The 21993-nt window shown below is 38.6% G+C and overlaps 1 protein-coding gene across 1 annotated transcript in view; it reads left to right on the plus strand.

The window, feature by feature from the left end:
* The window catches only part of LOC135208420 (mucin-5AC-like), a 673035-nt gene that overhangs the window by 557598 nt on the left and 93444 nt on the right, over nucleotides 1–21993 (plus strand). Inside the window, exon 3 of the mRNA XM_064240572.1 lies at nucleotides 5834–5880. Within this exon, the coding sequence (XP_064096642.1) occupies nucleotides 5834–5880 (47 nt within the window). The remainder of the gene's footprint in view (nucleotides 1–5833; nucleotides 5881–21993) is intronic.

Here is a 21993-nt window from a genome sequence, read left to right on the forward strand (position 1 = left end):
TTTTTTTCCTCCTCCTCCTCCTCCCCTTCTTTGGGCAGACCAAAGGAATTTAAGGCCATGATTCCTTTCTTCCCTTTTCTCTCCTTTTTCATGTCGTCGCCTTATTCATGAGTTCGTCGAAGAGAACTGGATTGCCAGTTTTTATGCTGTGCTCCTTTTCGGTTCTTCGTTTCTTGTGATGAAAAGCTTCCTTAGAGAGAGAGAGAGAGAGAGAAGAGAGAGAGAGAGAGAGAGAGAGAGAATTATAACAACTTGAAGTGATGTGAGCTATGAAAACGAACAATAACCCAAATCTCCATCATCATCAGCGTGTTTGTTTTTTGGAGGTCCCTGGCGTACCTGAAATTTGCCATCAAGCAGGCCATTTAATTGTAAATTGGATACGCTAAAAAAAAATAAATAAAAAAAAGGAGAAAGGATTTGGTCATGTTTGTACTGTGATGAAGCTCTACGACTCCAAGGCGGAGAAGGAGGAGACAGTTAGAAATCTTGACACGTCGCCCAGAATTAATGTTTGCACGGAATCCCTGCGGTCAGACTTGGCTCCAGTCGGGTGGACACCGGCATTTCCGAAAACCCTCCCGTTGCCCCTGGGCACAGCTGGAGTCTGTCTACTCAGCCACGTTGCACTCTCCTGCTGCTAAGGTTGCCAAGAGAAATCTTTCCTCTGCCAAGAGGATGTGGGTATGGCTATAATTGTCATGATTATGTTAGGGTTTCTCTCACCAACGGATGCCACCTAACGGAGGTTTTCGGTCTCTTGTTTACATGAGGTTGCTCAAGGGGACATTCAGTCGTACCTGACGCTTTTGCTACAGTCTTTCCCTTTCTTTTGCAAGCAGGGGATTTTTTCCAGTTTTGTTGAACTTGTTTGTATAACTGTAGTAATACCAAAGTCACTATCCATTTGATAGATTACAAAGTAATATGGCAAGAACATTTTACTTATATATGTGTATATTTATATCATGCGTATGTATTTGTGCATATATCTATATATCTATATCTATCTATATATATATATATATATATATATATATATATATATATATATATATTATATATATATATATATATATATATATATATATATATATACTGTAAAATCAAATAAAGAGTTAACTGCATCAGGTGGCAAACGAATGTGAAATTGCCCCTGGGTTTTAAGCTCAATACCCGTAAATTACAATTACTTCATGAATACTGAATGTGAATACTTTGACCTTTTTTCTGATAAGATTAATAAGTGAAGACCTTTTAGGGAATTATCTTGACCGACTGACGTGGATTATTTCGATTTACCTTTTCAACGAATAATAAGAAATAGAGCGGCTCGTTTTTAAGTACAATAACATAGAGGTGGATATACAAGTAAGGGAGAGGTAAAATGAAATTTAAATGGGGTAGGAAACGTGTTTTGCCTGAAACACTATTATACAGTTAGTGGTTTCCGAGCGAGCCAAAAGGATTAAAGTACCATATGGTAAATGCCATTGTTTTTTTGTTTTTTTGTAAATTTTTTATCTGGGTAGTTGCTGTACTGTGGTTGAAAAGGCATGAGGGTAGTCATCTCATTCCAGATAGATTGCTGTAGATCAGCACAAACTTTATATATATACTATACATTTAATGTATATATGTAAAGATTATGCGTATGTGTTTGTACATCATTGAGCCCACTTAGACTTTACACAGGTTTTATAGCTGCATTCCCATACTTTATTTCTCAACTGATTCGTCACCATTCCCATATTGTCAGCATTATGAAGGTAAACCGCGCAAATGCTGGACGAGAGAGCAGTAATGAAGGAACAAGAGAGAAAACAAATAGACTAGAAATTCTCAAGAGGCATCATTTCCTTCGGTATTTCCGTCCCCAACGAGAGGGAAAATAGCGATGAAAACGACTTCAGGTTCAGGATATTCGTAGCTGAGCAGGTTCTCACAAAAAGTGTTGACTGTTACTATTTATATGTTGGGTTTGTTGTTCTAAATGCGTGAAAAGTCATGTCTACCAAAACAATGTCATTTATTGTTACTATTATTATTATTATTCAGGATATGTAAACACATGTGAAACAAAACCCGAGTTCCATTAATATTATTATTAATAATTATATATTACAACAGTGCAAACATCCCTGCGGGATGAACCCAAACAAACGGTCAACTTGCAAAGTAAGCTTCTGCAGAGGACAAAAAATAAGGGAAAAATAATGAATAATTAACAAACAGACAACCATATAGATCCATGAACAACAAGGTGTGATCCGACCTCTAGCTTATTTGGAACTCCTGCTAAAATCTACGGTCAAGTAGAGAGTTGTTTCCCAACGAAAATTACAATAAATACACTATATTTTATTAGATATAATTTTTCTGTACTATTTCACATGCACATTATTTATTTTTCTTAAATTTCCATTCTAATAAATAAATCATAAATATCCTATCCTAAAATTCCTGTATCTTTAATTATACGCGAAACACCCCCCCCCCCCCCACCCACACACACACACACACACACAAACGACAACAACAAAGTAGTTTGTAGGCTTACTCCCCAGAGTAAGCAAAAAAGCAAGCTCACGACATCAGTCCAAAGAGTTCTGTAGTTATGGTGAGTCGGTTCATCTTGGAAAAGATGCGCAGAACTGAAACTGACTCATCTTCCTGCTAAAGAAAAGACGTTAAGATGAAGTTATCTGGAAAATCTTTCTTTAATAGCTTGTTCCTTATTGCTATCCTTTTCCGCCTGCACTGGCCTTAAAAGCTTGTTGCCATCTGAAAAGTCGCCAGGTAATCTGTAATGGACCTTTATACCCTCAAAAGACACCTTATGCTTTACAACCATTAAAAATAGACTGGTATTTTACAATAGAACGTTCAATTGTCAAAGTAAACCAGGTATTTTGCAAAGGAATGGTGAACCCTCAAAAAATGCCAGGTGTTGAATCCACATCAGTACGTGAAAATGCCACGGGAGAGATATTTTGCGAAGTCTCAGCGGCCTTAAAAGTAAGTGAATTTGCATATTTCTCCCTCGTCACTAAGGCTTTTTTCAATACCGCCAATTGAATTGATCCCAATTATAGGCTACCGTCTGTGAGCAATGCATCCGGCTCGAACCGGTTTAATCCATTGCTTGTTTGTGAAGCCATTTCCGTCAGAAAACACCATGGATAATGAAAGCTCCGGGTTTCTATAGGCAAGGACACGGCAGTGAGGAGGCAGTCCTTTGGTTGTGACTGATTGGCAGCAGTGGAGCGTCAGATGTCGGCGAGGAGGATGCTTTGACCAATCTTCCAGTTCTCTCGAATCCTTCAATTTGTCTCTGGTGTCGGTCGGCTGATCATACTGGACACTTACGGTTGGGTTCACTTCTAACTCTGAAAAACAATTTACATTACATTATTTATCGATAATTATTTGTTATTTTGCAGTTTAAAAAGTTTTTTGGGTGCTACCTTTTTTGTTTATTGCTTAATTACGCCTTGGTGTTGAAGCCTGCTCATATGTTTATTGTTATTTCAACTGACAAGTGTCCATTGACTGATTTTGAAATGAGATAATATAAATGAGAAGCACAAGTGCGTTTGCTTGCCTTGAGATTTGCAGTGGACAAAATGATCTCTACTGAAGGTTGATTGCTGCTGCCAGCACCTCTGCCAGCAGAACTGCTGTTACCCTAGTTGTGAGAGAAGACTCTTGTGGAGGAGTATGGTTTCCCCGCACCTCATGCTTCGTCCACCATGCCCTTCCTTCTCATCCTGCATCTCTCACACTAATCTCCCCTCCCACTTAAGCTCCTTTTCATTGGGGGAATGAGGTTAATCTTGCTCCTGATGGCTCGGGGATACGCGTGACACTAGCCACTGACCATCGGTCCCCAGTGGCGCTTTGGATGTTTGTGCTTTGTGAAGAGTGCACAGTATGTCCTCTTATACAAGAGATAGAGAGAGAATGTGCGTGTGTGTGTACGTGCATATGTTCAGTGTTTTTGTTTATACAGTCGGTACACAAATGTGCCATTTGTGTATGTATGTGTTTACGTGTTGTTGTCTTGCCTTAATCTGCACTAAGGGAGAATGGCATATCAGCTGTGGGTCATATCTTGGTATTCAATCCTGTCCTTTATTAATTTCCAACTATGTACTTGAATTCGTGAGTTTTCCAGTATGAAGATTCTCAAACCCTCCTATTGAGCTTTGATTCTTTGACCCTCGTGTTATAAGGAGCTGTGGCAGATTTTGGGTAGTTTCCAAGAATGGATCTCAAAATGTTGATGTAGACCAATTCTTACACAAATGAAATCGGGCGCTTGTTTATCTTCGACTGAATCCCTCGATCTCTGAACGTAGGGTTGGGTCTTTGCGAACTCTGCTGCGCATGTGTTGTACACTCAGAAGTTACCGCATTCTCTTTTGTTTAGCCCTTAACAGTGGCTTGTCCTTTATTTACTACGTCTCAGCAACTGCTAATATTGTGTAGGACTTATCGGTACTTAAATAAACTGGTTTCCTCTTATGTTGGGAGGCTGTTCTAGTCTCTTCATGTCATTTATATTATATTATCCTGAAGCCTCTTCGCCTGATGCATGGTGCGCAGCAGGCTGTGCGTCCTCTCCCAAAACTTTATGGAATTAATTAATCGTTTCACTTTATACCATCCGCTTTTGCAACACCAACCTTCCCCTCCTTTAACTTTAATTTTTCCCTTTTTATTTTTTCTTCCTAGATTCGCAACTCTTTCATCCCCTCTCCCCTCTATTTAAGAATCATATTTTCCCTTTTTTTACCCTCATCCTCGTTATGAAGAAACCGACCACATTTTGCGAGATTTGCCTTCCCATTCTTTTCGAAGTTTTAGAAACTCGTCTGTGCAACGTAATATCATTGTTAATAAAATCACACGAGTGCAACAGCTATATCTGTTAACTAGTCGTTTTGAGTCTTCATATTTTGTAGCCTGGAGTAGTGTGTGTAAAGGTAATTGAGACACCTTTTGGTGTCCTCACCATTATCACTTTTATTGTTATTGTCATGGCAGCTTCCTGTTTCCAGCCCTCTGGGTTCACACACTTTCAAAGGTTACTTGACGTTGCGTCCAGGCATTACCATGCTTGCCTAGTACTTCCGTGTACGTATCCTGGAAAACTCTATTATCTGACCGTGAATCTCACTTTTTTCTCTTTCCTGCAAACCATTTTCCTCTCTGCGAAACCAGAAAACTGAATGCTGTGCTCTCGGCCTCTGTCTTTCTCTCTCTATAGTTACATATTGCCTTTTGAGTTGTCAGTAGATTATTTCTCAGGATACCTATATAATGTGAATGATTTGAACTGAATCTGCCTTTAGCCTTTTTACATAGTAGAGACAAACAACGCGCGAGGCGAAGCCAATTTTTCCATTATTTGAAACATATCGCGACATGTATTATAATCCCGAATGTTATTGTTTCGGTATCCATTACCATTAAGATGACATTCTGCTTCTAACAACCACTCTTAATCAGGAGTGTAAGGTTATTATAGGCTTTCCATAAAGGAAATAAGGGGGAGGCCGTATAAACGACTCATTTCCTTGGTTCCCCCTTTAGATTTGTTCATGATATTTTTAACGTTGTAACCTGCTTCAAGGTGGTTTGAATGTTAACAGTCTTGTGACTAGACGTTTTGGTAGTGTACGTTTTATGTTAAATTAGTTATTGTGTGTGTGTGTGTGTATGTGGTTTTATGTGCGAGAGATATATATAAATTATTTCGTGGTTTTGTATTTCGCGTAGTTCTATTTTCTATCGATTAAATATTTATTATGCATTTTCTCTGTTTCAGGTTAGTGATTGATGCCACCTCTCACGGGAAGGCGAAAGCACCCGAAGGTAAGCTGTTCAAAGAATACTTTAAGAGAGAGAGAGAGAGAGAGAGAGAGAGAGAGAGAGAGAGAGAGAGAGCCATGACATGAGGCTCCTCGTTAAGTTCAGATCTAAATGGTAGATGTTGTTTGGGGAAATTTCCGAATAAACCTGTCTTGCAGCAACTCTGTTGGATTTTCATGCATGATTTTCATGCATCATTGTCACACATTATCGCTCACACCAGACGTCTAAGATCTGTTGCAAGATTCAGCTTCACTCATGCAGTGCTATCTTATTTGCCAGCCATTTCTACAAGTAAGTTGACATGGGAGAATTGTTTCGTGTGAAAGAGGACCTACTTTTTGCGTTGCGTGACCTTCGTGTCTACAAAACAGTCGTATTATCTTCTTTATACTAATGGGAGCTGCGGTTATTGTAGAAGGTTAGGGAGCATCCGCTATTTTTTCGGCATGACCTTGGCATCAGTAACCATGATAGTTGTGACGCCTCTTTTGAATATCAGACCGATCAGCCAATCTCTCCATGATTCCCTTTTCCTGACTCAAAACACTGATGTGGTCAAAACGGGTTATGGAATTCTGATGGCATAGACGCTCTCTAAAAGGAACTCTTTGTTTTATACACGTGTAAGACGCGTCCATTTGATTTAATATACTTATGTATGCCAGATCAGGTTAGGTTATCGGTTTACGTCTGATTTTTCTTTACTTGTAGTTATTTGTGGACACTGGTTCTAAACTTACTCGTGCTTTCGAATTGACCATGAGATCGGGAGGGCAAATAGTTTTATTATCATTATTCTTGTGTGGCCAAAGATTTTCAGCTAAACTGCAAATGAGTTGGACTGCAATAGCAAGGTTCAGCAAAGGAAACTAAAAGGAAAAAGGACAAAGAAAAAAATACTAAGTGACACTATCATTGAATCCAAAAGGTTTCATTGCGTCGTAGCTGTCAGAGAGATCAATTAGATAATGCTGTTAATGACAGGGAACAATCAAAGACATAATGGCTCCAATAACAAAGAGCAGAAAAAGTGGATCTAAGGATAAATGTTACTTGTAAAGGCCACTCAACGACGGACATCTCATCTCGCTTAGACCTCGCCGAATTCCTTCTTGTACAGCGCACTCGCCGATCCGTCCTCTGAGGGCCAATCATTGCCCTGACCCTAAGGTCTCCAGCTGGGACAGAATATTATCCTCCTGCACAGCTGAGAGAGAGAGAGAGAGATTTCATTGCTTGTGCGCGTTAAGAAGATTGTGTGTATGTTGTGGAAGGAAAGACGTAGTGAGTAGGTTCTTCTCTCTCTCTCTCTCTCTCTCTCTCTCTCATCGTCTCTCTCTCTCTCTCTCTCTCTATACATATATACACATACTATATATATATATATATATATATATATGTATATATATAAATATATATATATATATATATATTGTTCCTTCGACCGGTTTAGCAAACATTTTGAATTTTGGAATTACCTTGAAGGAACAGCTAAACTGCGCAGGACCCACATATCTTGACAAAAATGTGAAGTCAATGGAGTTAAAACTTTAATATAATTGTGAGAGAGAGAGAGAGACTTTGATGGTATCCTTCAAGAATTAGGTTAATACCGAGCATTTCCCTTCAGATTTTAACGCATGCAACTGCTTCTTCAATTACATAACAGTAAATCATTCAGTTCCTGCTGCAGATTGACGTGTAACTACTTTCTATTTATGTGAAACATTTTTTGTAGCTCAAGGTGTATCAATTCTTCAGTCTTCTTGTTCACGTAACAAAATTGAATTTAAAATTAAGACGTGCTGGGCCCTGAGGAACATTATCAAAACGTTTTCAAGGCCAAATAACATGAACAATTTTGCTCTCTCTCGTCACTTTTTTTGTCAACCTCTCGAGGTCCTGCGCTGTTTGGCTGTTCCTTCAATGTATTTCCAAATTCAAAGTATTTGTAAAACTGCCCGGAAAAAGAACAATTAAACTTCTGAAGGTGAAATGGTACAAAATCCTAGTTGCAGTCGCAACAAATGTCTTTGTTTTTCATACAAATATAGAAAGGATCACATTTGTAACGTGTATTTTCCTTAATTAACTGGACTATTTATTCTACTTTTTGTAGCAGCTGTCATATTGATATAGCTTGCGTCTTTCTGTGAACAAATAAACAACGCTGTCGAACCTCGGATTGTGCCATAGTCTCTGTAGTAACATACTCAGATGGATAATGTCCTTGGTATGAGTTTCCTTGCCAGCGGGAGCCTGTGCTCGAACACTCTTCTTTTCCTATTTAATTCTTTTTCCATTGTTATTTATGAATGAATCATTCGGGGTTTCGCTTCTCCCTCCCCTTTACTTTTGTGCTTCAACTTTTTGTCCCCTTCCGGCTCGAGTTTCAAACTTCCCCGTTATTTCCCTTTTTATTTACATATTTGGCCATTATTAACAAATATATCTCTGCTTAGCATTAGTTCACGGTGTCCTTTGAATGCAGCACTGCATAAATAGGTTTCCAGCTTATCCGAAAACAGCCCAAATCAGATTAAACGCCAAGTTTTGTTTTGAAAACGTTCTCCTTGAGTTCCTGATAATAGAAAATTAAGATGAAAGCGATTCGTTTTCAAAATGAAAACTTTACTTTTGATATTGACAGAAAAGTTACTTCCTTTTGTTCATAATCACAGTTTCCTGTCTGTGACAGCCTTGTGTGTGTATGCTGTCTTTGTTAGAAATCTTAGCACAGAAATATAAAGTAAAACCACTTCAATGGAGAAAAAAATAACAGGGTTTTCGGTGAGACGCTGTCATGGAGTTAATCGGCAGGTGAACACAAGAAGGGAATTGTGATCCTCGTTGATTTTTCCTTTATTAATCCACTGAAGAATGCTTGTGATGGATAAGAAATGGCCAGGTGCCGATTCGTTGACATTTATTTCTTTCTTTGGATGATTGGCATTATAGACCTCCAAAGTAAACACGAAAGAATAAAAATGAAAAAATATCAGTTTCGTGCGCCTCGACGGAGTCTGTCTTCTTGTCATCAAAACGTTCGCCGCTTTTACCCGCTCGCTTGACCTTTGGTCCGAAAATCCTGCCAATTACATCTTACATCCAAAACTTTTGACCTTTCTGGAAGTGCTGATTCACGCTCTCTCTCTCTCTTCTCTCGTCTCTCTCTCTCCTCTTCCTCTCTCTCTCTCTCTCTCTCTTCTCTCTCACACACACACGCATGTATATATATATATACAAGGTAATCAAAAAGTCTCTGTGCACCTTATGTTTTATGATACGACACTTGAGTGGCAGCATAACCCTTAATTAAGATCTGAAATAAAATATAAGTAATTTATTAATATATGTATTATTAATAATTTATATTTATTCAATTTCAGATCTTAATTAAGGGTTATGCTGCCACTCAAATGTCGTATCATAAAACATTAGCTACACAGAGACTTTTTGATTACCCCTATATATATATATATACTATACCCATATATATCTATATATATTATATAATTATATATATATCATTTATAATATATATAATAAATATATATATATATATACTATATATATTACCACAATACGTGGCGTGTGTGTGTGTGTGATAATATATATATATATATATATAGATATATTAAATATATATATGATATATATATATAATACACACACATTACGTGTGTGTGTGGTGTGTGCGTGTGTGTGGCGTGTGTGTGTAAAACTTGCCTCTTCACATGAAGGTCCGAGTCCAACAGAGGTTTAGCCACGGCGTCAACTCACATCACCACCCAACTATGTCCTTATCTTGCAGCTCCTCTCTTCTTTTCCCATTTGTCCAAAGAAATGTCTCCCAGTGTCTCAAGATGACCAAACTCCCCAAGCCTGTGCGCCTTGTCCCTTCATTTTGGTTTCTCTGAAGACCACAGCCTCAAGCATCATTTTCCTAAAATACTTTAGCAATGTTAAGAATACAATTGCAAAAGAGGAAACATGCAAATGTATGGTATTCATAACTGAAAATTTTTCTTGTCTCTCAAATTCTTCCAGAAATCAAAGTACTGCTTATGAACAAAATCGCCCTGTTGATTCATTAGCGAAAGACTCCAGGTTTCTGCCACCGAGGTCTCCTAGAATTTTAGAACTGTCAATGGCCCAACAACCTGGCTGACAGTTTCGCTTTTTGTAATGCTGGTTTTCATTTTTTTTCCTGTTTTACACAGGAAGTTATACAAAATGTACTTTAGTCTAGATCTTACCGTATATATATATACGATATATATATATATGTATATATATATATATATATATATATATATATATATATATATATATATATATATATATATATATATAAAATGTGTGTATGTATGCGTATGGAAATACTGACATTATGAAAGTTCACTACTTCTGCTTAAAAAACTAGGATAATAAAACATATTTAATCCAATACGTAATGTGTGTATATATATATATAATATATATATATATATGTGTGTGTGTGTGTGTGTGTGTGTGTGTGTGTGTGTGTATGTGTATGTATATTACGCCTTTGATTACATATGTGCATTTATTAGCCTAGTTATTTAAGCAGAAATAGTGAACTTGCATAATGTCGTTTATTTCCATTCTTCTCACTGGGGCAGTGTCGCAATGAAAAGAGCAGAAACAGAAAAATGTATGATATTCGTGATGGCGGGAAAAGGTTTATTTCGAAACGCTTCGACCTTGTGGGGTTCAAAGGCAATTAACAGTCCTTATTTAACTCGACTCCGGGAATGTTAAGAACTGACGTCCATCTTGGAAGTCTTCGTAGATCTCCGCGTGCACAGCATCACGGAACTTGTCTTTCGACACCACCTTTGGAGAATCAAAGCAAACAAAAGATCATCAAATCTTGCTGTCTTGTATTTTTTTTTTTTTTTTTTTTTTTTGCCATGTGCGCTCGAAATCATAAAGTCCGTTAGTGGAAACACCGTCAGTGAATGTTGTTACTGCATCAAAGACTAATGCAATCAAGCATAAAAAAATGTAATTACAGATCATGATAAAAGAAGGCTACCTAGCGTGTTTCGTGTCTGAAAATGCGATAACAAGACAAGAAGGGAAAATAGAAAAAATTTAAGATGGCGGCGTCTAAACGAAAACAGCGGGAGGGGGGTTGGTTCGACGCGTGATTGCAAATTGATCCTTGCGTTATGCATGCTAATCAACTCTCCCTCTACCCCTCCCCCACAACTCCATCTCTATCCTAAACCACCTCCACTCGCCCCCACCCCCTTCTAAACCCACCCTCCCCTAGCAGCCGCCCCAGTATTGCTTGAAGGCGCAATAAGAGTTGCATTCACGTTTAGACGACTATCCGCTACAATCGAGAGTATAGCGGTTAAGGGGGGGGGGGGGGCTGGGGGGGGGGGGGGGGAACTGGCTGGCTGCCCGCTTTGGCGTTTCATTAGCGCTGGAGTGAGGGAGGGCCTTAGGTTGGTCGACTTTTTTTGGCATTTCATTTTATAAAATGGTAGGAATTGTGTCTGTGGCATTATTGTCTTCTTTTATGTGTAGAGAAAGGGAGAGAGAAGAGTAGAAAAGCTTAAGGGCTGTTAGTACTGCTGCTCTACTTTTTTTTTCTTCACTAGAACAGTAGTGGAAAAGCGGGAAAGATTAGTGAAATAGTAAAGCAGTAAATAAAACTGCTAGTAATGCAACTGCTAGTGCTTAACATGATACGTGAACTCAAAAAGTCTTCTTGTATTTTAGCGTACTGAAAAACTCATTTATTCCCCATATATAAACATTTAACTTTATAGCGTTACGGCTTCCAAGACCCGACTTCAGCTGTACTTTCAACACGGCAATCCCAAAGGGTTTCTGCTGAAGGGAATTGAAGGTCGGGTAATTTAAAGCCAAGTGCCTGCGGACTAACTAGGTCTAATCTCCATGCAATTCGAGGTAAAAAAAAAAAAAAAAAAAAACACCATGGCAACGCACCAAGGTGACTGGAAAGTCTTCCTTCACCTTGAGAGGGGAATTTATTGCTTTCCGAAAAGAATTACAGGCAGATCTGCCGGTGTGATTCGAGTGTGATACTCATGCATAAAGGTACAAACATGTACAAATAAGGAAAGCGAAGAGAATTTTGCATTTACAGCCCAGCTGAAATTGTTTTTATAAAATATTGTGGAGGAACTTCGGGTAATGAGGCGATGCTGATGCCAGCAAAGAAATCATTCGTTAGATTTCTCTCATTTTTATCTCCTTGGGAGGACTTTGAAACACCAAAAAATCAATGTTTCAAAATATGCAGCAGACCTTAGGCTCCAGTTAGCCCGTTCCGTCTTAGTTTCGTTTGGTAACAGGAACCTGCTCGTTCTCTTCAAGGCTCAAATATCAATGCTTGCAAACATGTAAGAAACCTTAGGAGTCTATTGCGAGCTTCAATGGCGACCTAGAAACCAGCAAAGCCATCAGTGTTAAAAAGTAGTAAAAAACCGCAATGGAAGAGCTGGTTTTTTCAGCGTCGTCGGACATGTTTACGACGATCCGTCTTTCCTTTTCTGTGATTTTATCTGCTTTGACATTTTACACTCATTACCGAGCGAGTGAGCGAGCGAGCGAGCAGCCTCTCGGCCTTAACCCATCACATGTGACTGACAAATCCTTGGCGGAACCGTAATCACTCAGCTAAAAGAAAAAACGGCGTCGCTGAACCTCCCTCAAAAGAGACTTTCATTATAAATGATTACGACGACGGTGTTGAGGGAGATGATAGACGCTCACATAGAAAGAAACACAGTCGCGCTTTTTTGGGGGGCGGGGGCGGGCGGTGGAGGATTTTATGGTTTGCATTATACTGGAACATATCTGGTATATAAATCCAATCTTACATATTTTGAATCGTAGTGTTTAGTGTTCTTCCTTTTTAGTTTTCTGTAAAAGAAAACAATTAATATGGCTTTGTCCGTCCGACTTTTTCTGTCCGCCCTTAGGTCTTGAAAACTACTGAGGCTGGAGGGCTGCAAATTCAATCATTAAACATAACAAATTGCCGCCCTCTAGCCTCAGTAGTTTTTATTTTATTTAAGGTCTGGCACCGCTATAGGTGCTAACAACATACGCCACCACCGGGCTGTGACTGAAAGTTTCATGGTCTGCGGCTGAGTGTTTCATAGCCCGTGGCTGAGAGTTAAACGCTGTACAAAAACTCGATTGCGCTGAAGAAACTTCGGCGCATTTTTTTTTAAGGGCTTGACATCTTTCTTTATGGTTATCGTTTTGAATGTTTCTCATATTTGTATAATTTTCCACCTAGTTTATTTTTCATAATATTATTACAATTAATTCCGCCTCGTTTGGTTTGCCCGAGGCTAGAGGTCCACACGAGGCATGTTATTCAGTTCAGCACCTTACCTTCACTTACTGGTCGACTGTTGTAGTTCATAAAATCAACCCAGCTCAATATATGGAGACGAAAGTGGCATGGAGACGATATTCTATGGATTTTCTGAGGATAATCATATTGATAATTTAAAAAAAACCGACAGAAAAAAGTATGTCCAAATCTTTGATGAATTAAAGTAAAGTCCAGTGTGTTTATGACTCCTCTCCTATTGAATATTGATGGAAAACTTCTAACCAACCCTAAGAACGAGGCTGAATTATTTCCTGAGATGTTGGAGGCCCGACAGTCCAGAGTAATCATCCTTCTTCCTGGTACTTACCTGTCAACCTGTCTCACTCGTCACTGTGCTTTCCGTTCTAAGGACAAATAAGGATCCTCGATAAGAGTCACCTCGGTCGTTATGGAGGAAGAAGAATTTCCGATGCGGGTTTCTCAAATCAGCGCATTTTGATATTTGCATTTTAAAAATCTATGTTCTTCGGCTGAACCAATAATTACGCAAATGTGCCTGTCTCAAGCTGCTAATTATGATTGTTTTTTAATTAAATGCCAGTCCGCTGCTCTCTGAAGTTTGTGAACATTTGATCGTTTAGCTCTTTTCGTGAATACGCCTGTTCTAGGTGCTTTCTTCGTGACAGCCATCATATTCTATATTTAAAAGTCTATCTGATTGCATTCAAGACAATTTGACAAAGGATATGAATTCTGACTTCAACATATTGATTATAAGGGTATAAAAGATATTTATAACATGGACATCACAGACTATGTCACAGATCTCATACACAGTTTTTTAAAGTGGTTAACAACAGATTTTTTGTTGATGTGTTTTCAATGAGCCTAGGCTCACCTTGTCTGGGTTTCTACGGAGTAGATATCCGGGATCATAATTCCTCTGATTGTTTACCAGTGATATGATTCACGGCCTGTTTACTCCTTCAGATTTGGAATGGAGTTGCTACTATATCTAGCAGAGGTCATGAAAGGCATAGTCGTCAGTGGGATATAAGGATACACTCGAGCATATTAAGACTTCCTGATTAAATAATTACCCCCATGATTTGCTTTCTATAGTTGCTATCAAAACCTATGTATTTTATGTAGTGATTCTTACTTGTAATAGATGATGATGTTATTTCTGCATATTTTAGATTTTTTTTGTACCATAGTTGGAATAATGAGCTCTTAGATGTCCACGGCCTCCTAGGATCAATATCTTTCTGCCAAAAATGTTTGAATTTTGGGTTTCATTTTTCCCAACAATGACACCCCTGCAGACTAGTTCGTGCTACTCGTTTTGCTGACACTGTCAGCATCCATATTCTGTTAAGTTGCAACAATGTTGCACTACCCAGGACAAGAAGGCTTTCATTTCTTCCAGAGGCTGCAATACTGCTCGAAAGAGCCATGCATCAGAGTCTTGGAATGTCTTACTTGGATCTCTATTTATTGTGGTAATGTATTTATATCAATTATGACTCATTTGTGACTTTCTTCTTTCCATTTTCTCTTTATCGAACATAAGTAAATGTTATTCTGGTGCAAGCTCATTCTTCGGTGAGTTTGTTCTAAGGATGATGCAAGTAATGATAATGTGGACGAAAACTGCCACTAACGCCAATGTTGAGTTCCATGGAATCAAGATCACGTCAACCGCAATCTTCACCCAGCGTCCGACTCCGGCCTCAGACATCCGTCAAATAGCGAGATTCCAGATGGAACCTCAGTCCTCAGAGGGAACGGAGCTATGGGCTGCAAAGGGTGTGGTGTCTGGATGTGGGCTGAAGGTAGGGCATAGAGGAGGGGTTTCAACTTTAGTAGGTTAGGACGGGGGTTAGCGGGTCCTGGCATGGGCTGGAATGAGACCTACCTGATAGAGAGAGAGAGAGAGAGAGAGAGAGAGAGAGAGAGAGAGATACTATGTGTGGGGGAGTAGTTGGAGGGTGGAGAGCAAACTCCCATGACCTACTTACGACCTCTCAGCCATCATCATCATCATCATCATCATCATCAAGAAGAAGAAGAAGAAGCGAAGAAAAAGAAGGACGCTCACCATTCACGCGGGATTACATCAGAAAACACTTTGTTGTAATAATAATTCAATTATAATGAATAGCAGCTTGGCATTCCCGCCCTCAACCCCAATGGCGGCGATGCTAATGATGACATTACATGCATTTTGCGTCTCCTTTCTTCTCTCCTTTCGCCCTCCCGCCCCTGCCCCTCTCTTGCCCCCACTGCAGGGGAATTTTGCCACGTAATGACTGGTTAATGAGGATGGTGATGATGACGTCATGATATTATGTAGTTCGTGCCAATAAAAAGATTGTCAAGTGTTGTTGAAAGCTTCCTCGTAAAATCAACTTGTACGCTGAGTTCACAGTCACTGAAGAAGAGGAAGGTTTGACCTTTAAGGGGTCTTGTTTCCCAAGGTGACATTACCTTTACTGGGTTAAAATTCACACACACACACACAATGAAAGCTTGTATGTAAAAGCATATTCCATAATCATGAATATATACATGTGGGGCATCATCTCTTTTCATTACCCGAAATTGGGTTATAGCCATGTCCATAACCCTTTCATAATGTATCCATTACTTTCACAAGTAATTGTCATTTCTGCTTATTTTGTATAATCAGTTTCTTTTAGATCTAAAATTCGTAGTCAGGTTATTTTGGAATCAGCTCCTCGGAAGAAGGAAATGTGGCATTTTTAGAATTTCTCCAAAGTATTTAGTGATAGCAAATAGTATAGAAAATTCATCATCTTTGCAAACGGGGGAAATATCTCTTTTCTGCCACAGCGGCGTAAATGAGACACTGTGAAGATGGGTTCGGCATGTTCTTTCAAAACTCTTAATATCAGGCTACGTCGTTATTACAATTCAGTGAGAGCATTCACCATTTGAAATAGAACACCATAAGTTATTCGCTAAAGATGGCGTCTGCAAGGATACCTCGCTTACAAATGAGACGATACTCTTTTTGTATACTACACTTATGAGGTCTTTGAAAATGGCGTCAGGTTTTTGGTTGGAGGTTTCTGGAATTTAGCTACGTGGCCTCTCCGCAGAATTAGATTGTCAGGCAGAAAGAATACGTGAACACATCCTTCTTGCCTGGTCGGACTCGTTTTGGCCAGCCTTGGTCCTTCTAGTATTTTTGAAAAGGGGCTTTGTTAGTTAACATTTTGAAGCCAAGCTTAGTTATCATCAGTGTATTTCTTTCTAAGACATTCATTTATTTATTTATGAGTTACATTCTGACTCGATCTACAGGCAATCTCTCTCTCTCTCTCTCTCTCTCTCTCTCTCTCTCTCTCTCTCTCTCTCTCTCTCTCTCAGGCTAATGCATGTCGTCTTACACTATTTCTGTCATGTTATTTGGAAATCCCTTCATAGCTAATTCACGTCCTCAGAGGCAAGTCTTCTTCCAACGAAATACCAACCAAGAAATGTGCCGTTGATGTACCCAGTTCCCGTCTTGGGCAGTACCCACTGCCAATGCCTTTCACTGAGGATGGGCATTTGGGTGCTCTCAATGCCACCAGTATCATTTGTTTGTTTGGTCGGCCATTCTTGACTCGGAAGATATCTGATGAACACAAAAGAAATACAATTCGTTGGTGTTTGAGAAACCTGTGCCTGCAATACGCTCGCTCCGAATTTGATTTTTATAATAAAGTTTACGCTACTGTGTTACCAACTTGTGCTGATTGAGTATAAATGATAAGCCGAATGAATTGTTGCTTTTTACCCTCCATTAATAGGCTTTGGAATTCTACTCCAGCCAAAGTTTTCGCCTCACTTTGTTCCTATTTGTCATTTTCTTGTTTTTCGAGGCCGGGATGGAGAAGGTCATTCGATTGGCCGCTCCACTGGACTCTCCCTTGAACTATTGCTTTTACTTCGTATCGTAAATTTGGGGAAATAGTGCGAAATAAACTTATTCGTAGTTCACTTGAACGAAAAGATAAATGTCACACTGTAAGTATCTCTCTTTTATTCTCAGTAGATCAGATTTCAATGTTCACTGTTGTTATGATTGTATCGTCCTCATATAACTGATTCTTTCACACCAGCTGTAATTACGCATATATATGCGTATGATTGGGAAAATTGTTCTGTTAAACAGAATTCCATCTAATAAAAGGAGCCCATGAGCTCGTTTTATTATATATATATATTATATATATATATATATATATATATATATATATATATATATATCTAATTATATATATATCTAATTGTATTATATCTTTGGGGTTCTTGAGCGCCAAGAATTTAGTAGGGAAGGTAATAGTTGACAAACGACGACTGAAGGCAAGGTCAGCCAGCTTCCCAAGCACTTATTCAGGAGGCTTAAACGAAAGTGGTTGAGAAATATTCACTTCGTCATAACCTTTGTGTTTTTGAACAGTAGGCCCAATTTGAACAGTAGGCCCAATGCTTACAGATTTCACCTGCAGAATCAGAGGTTCTGGGATTCTTGGCCATGATAGGAGAAACGTACTTTAAAATGACGTTTGTGATGTTGCTTATACTGTTGCATCGCTTTTCCGTAGGGTTGAATAATTTTGGTGTTATAATTAAAAGTAAAGTATGCCAAAGTTTACAAAAAAAGCGGGGAGGGGGCGGGTTTCCCACGGTCGAAAACTGTAACAGTGCGGTTTTGCAGTTTTGAGTTACTGTTCCCAGTAACGTGTTGAACCCTATAATTATTGTTAGTCTCTGAACATTCTCTTGTCTGTGTACCTTTACATATGGAGATAGTAATAATAGTTTCTGAGCTTTATCTATTTACATTCGGTTCACTCTCTAAAGTCGTCTTCCGTTTAAATGAGATCATTTTCTTCGTATATACCATTTTATATTTTAATAGTCGTAAACCGATAACGTGGAGTTATGGCAGGTTATGTCGTTGTCATGTAGCTACTTATGAGGCGAAGCTATAGCTTTTATTGTTGCCTTATTGTAATTAAGAACAGTGAGAATATACTTGTGGGTGGGTCAGTGTTCCATGGACTGTCGTCGCCACAACTATGTAATTATGAGGTATTTTTAACTTTTGGTTCGCAGTTTCTGTACATCACTGGGAAAAGTGATTATGTCGTAATCGTTTCTCATCTTTCTAAGTATTTTATGTGGGAATTTATTTTCCATTCTATATTTTTACAGCAAACCATCGACACTAAATTTCCAAGAGCCTATCTTTTAATTGCGGAGTTTTTTTGTATTGTAATCTTAGAGATTGAGAGAGTAAACATGAATTATTTTTCGAACATACTTAGAGGAACAGGGCTCTTGGAAAAAGCTCTGGCATAAGTTGACGTACGTCAGCCAGTGCATGACAGGAGACTCGGCTCTTCAAAAGAATCAGGCTGAATGACTCGGGAAATAGTAGGAACGTTCCTGGCATTCCGTTTTATGGAAGTGGATTTTGTGGAAGACCGATCAGACAGGCTGACCCTGGCGGTGTTTATTGGACTGGATTCACTTTTGAAATTCAGACAGGAAATAGCCGGTGAACATTGCATAAACTACTTGACGATGGAATGGAAAGTTAACAACCCTTCCCTTTCTTGCGATAATGAAAAGGGAAAGAAAAGTAAGCGATACTTGCGACAGATCTTTCAGGATTCTGATCTATGCGGCAAAGGGCTGTAGGGAGGCCTGAGAGCCGAACGAGTGTGCCTTACAGGAGGAAGCTACGAGTATCACGATCAACTTGAGGGAATCTATGCATAATAAAAAGAAAATGGGGAAAGTGCACTGTAGCTTTAAATAAAGAAGGGGTATTGATGACAGATGGGCAGATGGTGAAACAGCAAGCTGATCTCTACTTCAGTAATTTTGAAAATGGTGTTCAAGCAGATTTCGGAAACTAATGATGCTAATGCTGCTGTTTTTTCACCTTTCATAAATATTTGTGTTTTGTTAGTTCATGTACCTTATATGAATCCAATGATAAATTACTATTCATACCATGATATTACAGGCACTAAATTGATATTATTATTATTATTATTATTATTATTATTATTATTATTATTATTATTATTATTATTATTATTATTCACCCTCCCTTATGCCACAGATTGTTATTGGCCGAAAGTAAATCTTAGTAGCAATGATCTGACCTTGCTCCACCTATTGACAAAAATACATGAAAATATTTTTTTTTTTACTAATTTCTAAAGTCAAATTCACGTATGATAATTTAGTACCCTATAATTCTTTCTTCGTCGTTTTTTTTTTTTTATTTCACAAATGGTTCACGTTCTGTGGATGCTACCACACCGAGTTCATGTTGCTTGAGATTGTTATGAATGATAATACTGATCATTTAATTCTTGATGATCCATTTCGCCCGCTAATGGGTCTCTTGTCTCTCCCATTTCTCCTTCGGAATGAGGTCGAGGGTAAACGAAAATGGCGAAAATAAATGATTCCCGGAATAACGGTAATAGTACAATGCGTTGTAATTAATGAAACGAGTGGGATTCCCTTCACTCGGAAAGTCTAATTCACGGTGGCACTGACATCTTGGCTTCTATGAAATGATAACGAGAAAAAGGCAATCGGGGGTTGAGAACAGCCCTTGATTTGAGGCTGTGTGCCGCAGATCGCCTCCAAATACTGACGTTGCGGAGTAATTTGGTGTTGGCGTTTAGAGAGAGAGAGAGAGAGAGAGAGAGAGAGAGAGAGAGAGATCACTACCAGTAGATAAGGAAAGAAATTCCAGACTGGAAAAACAATGTAGTATATATATATGGAGGGTTCCTTTTCCCCTCTCCCAACTTTGCGGAGGAATACACCAGCTCCTCCTCTCCCCCCCCCCCTCCTCCCCCGCATGACCGTTCTTCTTCTCCACCCCCGCCCCCACGCAGCGCTACAATGTAAGAGGTAACAGGTCAAGAAAACTGAAAGATTCGGAGGTAAGATAATGGTCATATTAAGATGGAATCTCCTGCCCGATGTTTTTGTTTGGATGTTTGCTACTTTGAAGTTACGGCGATTACGTGCTGTTTGTTATGTATATGGCTGGGTATTCATTGTGTATGTGGTGGTGTTTTAACTGGTAACCTTTACCCGGCGTCCCCCGCCCCCCGCCCTCCACCCAACTGATACTTTACTCACGCAAAAATGTTTACGTGTATATGTGAATAATATTAGTAATATATATATATATATATATATATATATATCTATATATATATATCATCACAGACACACACACACACACACACACACACACACACACATATATATATATATATATATATATATATATATATATATATATATATATATATATATATATATCTGTATGAAAGCACAACTTCTCGATTTCCTAACATTTTTTGTTCCCTATTAGGAAAACCGAGAGCCGAAGCGAACATTGTATTGCCATGGATCAGATGAATCTGACAAGTGAACGATATGTGTAAGAATCCTGTTATATTGTATCATTAGAAGTACATAACCAGACCTTGGGAAGGTCACCTGTCTCCTTCCCTCGGGGCTGCATCAGCCCTTTCTCCCTTCAGTGACCCGCTTACTGATGTGTCCAGGATATCGATGCGTATTTAAATTGTGACTGCTCGACTCCCTTCTGTATTTCCTGCATAGTTTAAAAACCTGTCCTTTTTAAAAGGCGGTTTTGCAGTCTCTTCAGTAGAGAAGTCTGGCTATTCAGCCTGACTTTCTTGTAGCACTGGGTCTCTTGTCGTGTGTGTTCAATTTTTAGCCTTTATTTTCAAAGCTATTTGTTGCGTATGAACAGGTTATAGACATGTCTATAGGAAAACTATGATGATAAATTTAATATTCAGCTTGAACATGGATTTCAGTGTATGATTATGTCAGAGTAGGAATGTATGTTCTCCATTGTGCCTATTTTTATCTATTCTTCTCATCTCAAAACACATACACACACTATAATATATACAAAGTATATATTATGTATATATATATATATATATATATATATATAATATATATATATATATATATATAGATATATATATATATATATATATATATATTATAATGAATGAATTCATGGGTGGACGCGTTATTAAAATGTAAATTTTTCCCTTTTTTTTACTAAAAACGAAACCTATGCTAATCTACGTCATGTAGCGGTAATAGCAAATGACTCTGAGGAGGAGAGGAGGAGGAGGAGGAGGGAGGAGGAGGAGGAGGACGGAGGAGGAGGAGGAGGAGGCGGTGGTGGTTGTAGAGAGTTCAGAATAGAATCTCTTGACTGATTATCTCAAAGTGGCCGTAATTGATTCATGTAATTGGTACCTTTCGTCGAATGAATAATCGCAGATGAGAAGATAATTGTTTTATAAGTGATTGGATTAATTCACGTGAAAGGCTTAATGGAGAAGATGAATGCCCTTTTATGATTCCAATTGTAAATTCGTTAAAATACTTTCACTTACCAAAAAAAAAGAGCGCAAACTAAGACCGGTCTTGATACTCGTGCCAGAGTAATATTGTTCAAGGGCTCAATTATAGAAGATACTTCGCAGAAGTAGAAGATTAATTATAGAATACGTATTGTTTGATTGATGGATGACTTAACGGCCAAGGTCGTCGGCGACAAGTATCGTTGCAAAAGAGGCATTATTCAAATCTAATAAAGTTCAAACTGAATATTCTAGAAGTTTTCAAGCGTCACTTACAGCTAACCAAAG

This window comes from Macrobrachium nipponense, chromosome 35 (genome assembly GCF_015104395.2).
Source record: "Macrobrachium nipponense isolate FS-2020 chromosome 35, ASM1510439v2, whole genome shotgun sequence".
NCBI lineage: Eukaryota > Metazoa > Arthropoda > Malacostraca > Decapoda > Palaemonidae > Macrobrachium > Macrobrachium nipponense.